Here is an 8,206-nt window from a genome sequence, read left to right as displayed (position 1 = left end):
GGGTTTCACTATGTTGGCCAGGCTGGTCTTGAACTCCTGGCCTCCAGTGATCCACCTTCCTTGGCCTCCTGAACTGCTGGGATAACAGGCAAGAGCCACTGCGCCCAGCCTGTACAAAGGCTTTGAAAATACATTGACATTTTTGGATGGCTATGAAGTCACTTTGCATTGCCAATGAGAAAGGTATTAAGTAAGTAAAGGCCCCTGTGTTGTTTCCAGGATCCTAGACTCCTTTAGAAAAATTTCAAGAAACTTCTGAGCAGTGTCTGAAACAAAGGAAACTCTCTTTCCCCCGAAGGGACTGTTACAGATTTATCTTGTGTCACCCGAAAATGACACATGAAAGTCCTAACCCCCAGTACCTCAGAGTGTGGCCTTCTTTGGAAATAAGGTTTTTACAGAGAAAATCAAATGAAAATGGGGTCTGGAAAGTGGCCCCTTATCCAGTATGACTGGTGTCTTTATACTTTTTGTTCTTGTTTTAATTTTCTTCTTTTTTTTTTTTAACTAGTCAAGTGAAACAGTGGGAATGGAGAAGGAACAAAGGAATCTGTACCTGGTGGCCATCAGCTAGCTGCAAACGCCGCTACACTCGGACCAGCCTGGTGTCTTTAAAAAGGGGGGAAATACTTGAGTCAGGTGCGGTGGCTCACCCCTATGATCCCAGCACTTTGGGAGGCCGAGGCAGGATCATTTGAGGCCAGGAGTTCAAGGTTGCCTGGGGCAACATAGCAAGACCCCTGTGTCTACAAAAGATTAAAAAAAATTAGCCCATGTGGTGGAGCACACCTCTGTGGTACCAGCTACTCAGGAAGCTGAGGGGGGAGGATCCCTTGAGCCCAGGAGTTGGAGGCTGCAGTGAGCTCTTACCATGCTACTGCACTCCAGACTGGACAGCCAAGGGAGACCCTGTCTCAAAAACTTGGTGGGTGGGGGTGGAGATTTGGACACACATGCTCAGAGAGAAGACAAATTGCAATTCCCAGGGAAATGCCTCGGGCAGGCAGAGGAGTGAGGGTGCATCTAGGAGCCAAGGAGCGCCAGAGACCTCCTGCGGCCCACAAGAAGCTGGAAGAGGCAAAGGGGCATTCCCTGCATGTGTCAGGAGTCGTTGGTCCTGCCAACACCTGGCTCTTGGACTTCCATCCTCCAGGACTGTGAGGCAATAAGCGCCTGCTGTTTCAGCCACCCAGTTTGTGGGATTTTGTTACAGTGGCCCTAGGAGAGCAATATGAGGAGCTTTTGGGTAACAGCCAAGTGCCCTTAAAGAGGACGTCCCGGCCAGGTGTCGGTGTGCTGCCCACATTTGCTGTCTTCTTTCTGGAGGCCAGGGGAGAGGCCACCCTTTCCTCCTGATGTTCTTGCCTGGATGTTGGTCTTTGTACCCCGAGTTCCTGTGGGCACTGCCAGCTTACCTCCCCACCGCTCAGGTGATGGGAGCCACCTGTCAGGTGCCCTGCATTGCAGAGCTGTCAGTGGGGTTTCACCCAGCATTCAGTTTTCTTCCAATCTCTAACCCCTGAGCTGTGCAGCCTGGCCAGGAGGAGCAGTGCGTTAAAACAGCACGTGGCCGTGGCCACCAGGTCGAGGGCCTTGGGGACATGAAGTTGGGAGGCCCTGCCCCCTGCTCTCTGCAGCACCCTGAGCTCACTCGGCAGGGTTCCTGGAGGCCAAGCCAGCCCCCAGGAGCGCTGAGGAACTGGGAATGGGCGTGGGTCTGGAGGACAGAGCAGCTTCCACGCCTGGTTTGTTGGGTGGGCTGGGAAAGGACACAGGGTGGACTGTGAAACTGAAGGTGACAAGTTCTAAAAAGATGAGAGGTCCACCCTGACGGGGACAGTTATGCAGGAGGGGGCTACGTATGTCATGGAAGCATGCCGCTGTCACCTGGAGATGTGACAGCTCAGAACCAACTCTTGCTCCCCGCAGGTCACAGGGACAGAGAGCCATTAGTTACGTTGGCAGCCTCAAGGCTTTGTCTGCATGTGGTTTTGAGCTGGAGGCTGGGAATCTGGGCTGTGGATGCAGAGGGAGTGAGAGGTGTTAAAGGCATCTCTTGGGGACCTTGTGCGTCAGGGAACAGGTAACAGATGCCTTTGAGTATCCTTAGAGGACATCCCGCCCCAGGCTGTGGCCCAAGTCCTGTCTCAGTTCTCTTTTGCTATGTACCAAACCATCCTGAAACCTCAGAAGCTTAAAACAATGAGGTTTTTTTTTGTTTTTGTTTTGTTTTGTTTTTGATACAGAGTCTCGTTCTGTTGCCCAGGCTGGAGTGCAGTGGCATGGTCTCAGCTCCCTGCAACCTGCGCCTCCCAGGTTCAAGCGATTCTCCTGTCTCAGCCTCCCAAGTAGCTGGGACTACGGGCGCATACCACCATGCCTGGCTAATTTTTTGTATTTTTAATAGAGACAGGGTTTCACCATGTTGACCAGGATGGTCTCAATCTCTTGACCTCGTGATCCGCCCGCCTCGGCCTCCTAATGTGCTGGGATTACAGGCGTGAGCCACTGTGTCCAGTCAAAATGATGAGTTTTTCTCACACTTCTGCGAGCTGACTGTTGGCTCTTCTGTGGGTGTCGCCTGGGCTGACTCACATGGTTGTAGCCAGTGGTGGTTTGGCCAGAACAGGGTGACCTGAGGGCTGGATTCCAGCTGAGACAGCTGGGCATCCTCTCCACGGGTGGTGTCTCCTGGGCTTCCTCTCTGCATGGTGGTCTCGGGGCTGTAAGGGGGACTAGCGGGGCTGTAAGACCTCTAGAGGCCCAGGCTCTGAAACTCTCACCGTCTCACTTCTGCCACAATCTGTTGGTCAAAGTCAAGTCACAAGATGCCCGGGAGGGGGAAATGGAATCCACCTCAGGGTGGGAGGAGCAGGAACGCGACATCGCAAAGGGGTGTGGGTCATGCCCCTCCGGGGATGCCAGGTGTGCAGGAGCTTTGGACTGAGCCGTGGTTCCCTGAGTTCACAAGAGGCCTCACTGGCACGCCGGTCACCTCTCCCTTCAATGCAGGTGGGCATGTTTAAGATCCACCCTGAGATTCCAGAAGCCCTTTCAGCTGAAGCCCGAGCCTTCATTTTATCCTGTTTCGAGCCTGACCCCCACAAACGTGCCACCACTGCTGAGCTACTCAGAGAGGGGTTCTTAAGACAGGTGAACAAGGGCAAGAAAAACCGAATTGCCTTCAAGCCCTCAGGTGAGGCCTCCCTGGACAAGCCGGGTGAACGCTGGGACCCGGGCTTCTCTGCTGCTCAGGAGGGAGAGTTCTGGCTGTCCAGAGTGCTGGGCCGCCCACGTCATGCCTGTTTTTGTGAAGAGTGATGGGGACTGTGCAGTAGGCTTGAAGGTTGTCACAGTCCGACCTATCAGTGCACGAGGATCTCCTGGCCGAGGCCCAGGGAGTCTTGGCGGCTGGACTGCCCTCTGCTGGAAGCGGCTCCTCCGGATTGGGAGGAGAGGAGAGGGAAGAGCTGGGGTTTCGGGTCTTCCCCATGTGCAGAGCCTGGGCCTTCGCTTTTGCAGCCTGGCCTGTCATCCTGTGCCAGCCCTGACCTTGATGAAAGGATGGTTTGCCTGGGGTGGCTGTCCTGCAGGCCATCAAAGCCCAGTAACACCTTCTGGGGCAGTCAGTTCTAAGTGGCAGTGACGTAGAGTGGCCCCTGAGAAAGAGGCTGTTTGTCCTCTTTTCCCTGGTACGGATCAGGGTCAGAAGTTGCCACAGAGCGGCCCAGCAGCTTGCTCCATGAGGGACCCCACCTCCCCCCCCCTCCACCCCCCCACCCCCACCCACCCCCTGCCGCTTCCTTAATTGGGCTTGCAAGAGGTTTATTTATTAGCTCTTTTGTTTCTCCACCCCCCCATCCTCTCCACCCCCGACTGCAGACACCTGAGTAGAAATGCAGCACCTGGGGCCTGTCCCCACCCGACCCTCATTTCCCCAGGATCCTGGGAGCCTGCGTGGTTCACCTGGGCTTGAGGGGCTCCCGGGGCTCAGCCTCACCCTGCCCCTCTCTGAGCCTCCCCGTTCTGTGTCTGGCTGTCCCCTACAGAGGGTCCGCGGGGTGTCATTCTGGCCCTGCCCACACAGGGGGAGCCCATGGCCACCAGCAGCAGCGAGCATGGCTCCGTCTCCCCGGACTCCGAGGCCCATCCCGATGCGCTCTTTGAGAGGACCCGGGCGCCCAGGCCTCACCTTGGTCACCTTCTCAGGTATGCCCACGTCCTATCCCTCTGCTGCGGGCCCCCGAGAAGGTGCTGGCAGTCTTCTGCCATGGGGCACCCCCCTGATCCTGGCCAGATGGCCACTGAGAGGTTTTGCTTCCCTTTTGCAGGGCAGTAGGGTGGCCTGGTGGCCCCATCCCAGCAGGGAGGGCACTCTGTTCACCTGCTGTCCCTTCCTGGCCCTCCCTGTCCTTTCATTCCACATGCGTACCCTCCCCCACTTCTCCTCCTCCCTTCTCTCCCTTCTCCCCTTCTCTCTCCCCTCTCCCTCAGCACTTCCCCTTCTCTCTCCCCTCACCTCTCCCCCTCACCTCCCCTCGACCCTCTGTCCCTTCATCTTCCAGCCCCCTCCTCCTCCCATCCTCCTTTTTCTGCCTGTCTTCCTCCTTCCCCTGTCCCTCTTACCTTCCCTCACCTCTCCTCCTGCGCTAGCCCCCTACCTCCTCCCCCTCTCCTGGGAGGTTCCTTTACCCTGCCTCCCCCTCCCTCTGCTCTCCCCCGTCAAGGCCAGTGCTGTGGGGGTTGACCTAGCACTCCGTGTCCATGTCCTTCTGGCAATTTCATCTTCTTGAGCACAGAGAGCGCGTCGCAGTTACCTCTCAGCCCCTCCTCCAGGGCATCCTAACATGATATACTCCCAGGGACAGCGCTCTGGAATGCACAGCAATTGTCACATGTGTTTGTCCACAGTGTTCCAGATGAGAGCTCAGCCTTGGAAGACCGGGGCTTGGCCTCATCCCCAGAGGACAGGGACCAGGGCCTCTTCCTGCTACGCAAGGACAGTGAGCGCCGCGCCATCCTGTACAAAATCCTCTGGGAGGAGCAGAACCAGGTGGCTTCCAACCTGCAGGAGTGCGTGGCCCAGGTACCTGCCAGAGGGAGGCCACTGGTTCCTCCCGCTCCCTCTGCCCAGGTCCCAGTCCCAGACAGGTCCAGACAGGGAACGTGGCTCCTGCCGCCCTGGAACATCTGCATAGTTACAGCGATCACCGTGAATGTCTCCCCAACGTCCTTCCCTTCCCCAACAAAACAAAAGAAAATACAAAGAAAAAAAGCTCTGCCGAAACATGAATTTGCAGACACTGCGGTGATTCCAGGCGTTGGTGGGGCGGTGCTGCCCCCTGGTGGAACACCAGCCAGATGGCAGCAGAAAGCCCGAAGCACCTTCTCTGGCCTCTCTCCTGATGGGGTTTTGAGTCCTGGAGTTAATCCCCATCTGTGGGACATGTTAGCGCTGCCCTCAGAAGCTGGGAGAACAGCCAGCCACCTTAGGGAAAGTGGTTATGGCTGAAAACAAGTGAGTTTGAACTAGGGCACAGGACTGGCAAACCGGTCCCCCTCCCTTCTTTCAGTTTATCTTTTTTTTCCCCAAGACAGAGTCTCGCTCTGTTGCCCAGGCTGCAGTGCAGTGGCATGATCTCGGCTCACTGCAACCTCCACCTCCTGGGTTCAAGCAATTCTCCTGCCTTAGCCTCCCGAGTAGCTGGGATGATAGGCATGTACTACCACGCCTGGCTATTTTTTTTGTATTTTTAGTAGAGATGGGGTTTCACCATGTTGGCCAGGCTGGTCTCTAACTCCTGACCTCGTGATCTGACCACCTCAGCCTCCCAAAGTGCTGAGATTACAGGTGTGAGCCACTGTGCCCAACCCTTTATCTTCTTATTATTATTTTTGAGACAGTCTCACTCTGTCCCCCAGGCTGGAGTGCAGTGGTGTGACCTTGGCTCACTGCAACCTCCACCTCCTCCCAGGTTCAAGTGATTCTCCTGCCTCAGCCCTCTGAGTAGCTGGGATTACAAGGTGCCCGCCACCACGCCAGCTAATTTTTGTATTTTTTGTACAGACGGGATTTCACCATGTTGGCCAGGCTGGTCTCTAACTCCTGACCTCAGCTGATCCACCTGTCTAGACCTCACAAAGTGCTGGGATTACAGGTGTGGGCCACCACGACCAGACCCCCTCCCTTATTTTGGATGGAAAAGGGCCTTTTAGGAAGAGGCCGCTGCTCTGCTCTGAACTATGTCTGTGTCCTTGATGGGGGCTCTTAAAAGGGGTTAAACAGGAAGCCATTCACCAAAGGGCTTAGCTGTGTTCCCACCAGGAAGAAGGGGCCAGAACCCTGACAGGAAGGTTATGGAGGGAATTTCTGGAATAGACAGAGACCCCTTCTCACCCGGGCCTTCCACAAGCTCCTTAGCAGATGGACTATCTCGTTTCCTACAGTATGTTCTGAGTTCTTGCTCTCTCTCTCCGGCTGACTCAATGGAAATGATTTGTGTGTGTGGTCAGAGTTCCGAAGAGCTGCATCTCTCAGTTGGCCACATCAAGCAAATCATTGGCATCCTGAGGGACTTCATCCGCTCCCCGGAGCACCGGGTGATGGCGACCACGATATCAAAGCTCAAGGTGGACCTGGACTTTGACAGCTCGTCCATCAGTCAGATTCACCTGGTGCTGTTCGGATTTCAGGATGCCGTAAGTGCTCCATCCGGCCCTAGGGAACACACCAGATCATGGAATTCAGTTATCGTCTCCTCCCATAGCCCCCATCTCTTAACTGTGTACACCTGAATCCCGAGCTTCAGCAGCTCCTCCTAAATGATGAAGTCCAGGAAATGGCATCTGTGTGAGCAGGCCGACTGCATTCGGCCCCCAGGAGGATGAGCATAGGTTGCCATGATTCTCCGTGCGATGCACTGGAAATCTGGATTTTTGTGATTTTTTTTTTAGGTAAATAAAATCTTGAGGAACCACTTAATTAGGCCCCACTGGATGTTTGCAATGGACAACATCATCCGCCGAGCGGTGCAGGCTGCAGTTACCATTCTCATCCCAGGTGAGCGCCCCCTTTGTGGTTCAGGGCAGCTTTAGGCCATGAAAAGGTAAGACATCCTCTTCATGTAACAATTGTTGCTTTTCTCTTTTCCATCTTGGTTATCTACTTCCTTGCAATTAAATGCATGCTGTCATAGACCCCTTCGGGGCCGATTCTGTGATTCTGAAAGTATCTCATGTTGCTTTATTTATGTGTCCCCGAAGCATAATGAAGGTGACTGCACATAAACTAAACTCATGATCTCAAAAGGGAGCATGGCGCTGGGTGCAGTAGCTCATGCCTGTAATCCCAACATTTTGGGAGGCTGAGGCAGGTGGATCACCTGAGGTCAGGAGTTCAAGACCAGCCTGGCCAAAATGGTGAAACCCCATCTCCACTAAAAATGCCAAAAATTTAGCTGGGTACGGTGGCACACGCCTGTAGCTGTAGTCCCAGCTACTAGAGAGGCTGAGTGGGGAGAATTGCTTGAACCCAGGTGGTGGAGGTTGCAGTGAGCCAAGACCGTGCCACTGCACTCTAGCCTGGGCAACAGAGTGAGACTCCATCTCAATTAAATAAATAAAAATAAAATAAAAAGGGAGCATGATAAATGAATGAACGAATGAATAAGTTAAATAAAAAGGGAGCATGGGGCCGGAGGGGAACAATCCTCCAGTCCCCTGGTATCCACCTCAGCGTGCCCTCAGGAATGCCTCCCCTGCAGTCTCAGCTACTCAGGAGGCTGATGCGTGAGAATCACTTGAACCCAGGAGGCAGAGGTTGCAGTGAGCTGAGATCATGTCACTGCACAGCCTGGGTGACAAGAGTAAGACTCTGTCTAAAAAAAAAAAAAAAAAAACTTTGGTTTTTGTATATTTCCTTTTTGAAATGTTACCAAAGTTGATTCTCTTTCTCTGGCTACTTCTTCCTGCTAAGGGAGGCTTTATAGCCCATTCTGTTGCCATCACTGTTTCTCCCTTTCCTTCAGCCCCTTGCTGACCGGCTCAGGCCCGCCCTCCTGAGTGCACTGTGTAGCCCAGGCTCCGCTGCAGGAGAGGCTTGGGAAACCTCAGTGCTTACTTCCTCTCCCACTCCAAGCAGACACCTTCTGTAGTAACATGGCACAGGCTTGGGTGGCCTGGTTGTACCTTTTTTTTTTTTTTTTTT

At 54.2% G+C, this 8,206-nt stretch overlaps 1 protein-coding gene across 1 annotated transcript in view; it reads left to right on the top strand.

Annotated features, from left to right (window-relative positions):
- MAP3K15 (mitogen-activated protein kinase kinase kinase 15) overlaps positions 1–8,206 on the top strand; it is a 147,409-nt gene that overhangs the window by 130,219 nt on the left and 8,984 nt on the right. Inside the window, exons 21-25 of the mRNA XM_037742818.1 lie at positions 2,773–3,196; positions 4,050–4,209; positions 4,912–5,086; positions 6,514–6,699; positions 6,955–7,060. Coding sequence (XP_037598746.1) covers positions 2,773–3,196; positions 4,050–4,209; positions 4,912–5,086; positions 6,514–6,699; positions 6,955–7,060 — 1,051 coding nt within the window. The remainder of the gene's footprint in view (positions 1–2,772; positions 3,197–4,049; positions 4,210–4,911; positions 5,087–6,513; positions 6,700–6,954; positions 7,061–8,206) is intronic.

This window comes from Cebus imitator, unplaced genomic scaffold (genome assembly GCF_001604975.1).
Source record: "Cebus imitator isolate Cc_AM_T3 unplaced genomic scaffold, Cebus_imitator-1.0 Scaffold128, whole genome shotgun sequence".
NCBI classification, from domain to species: Eukaryota; Metazoa; Chordata; class Mammalia; order Primates; family Cebidae; genus Cebus; species Cebus imitator.
Note: the sequence above shows the minus strand (reverse complement) of the source record. Positions and strands in the feature narration are given on the sequence as shown.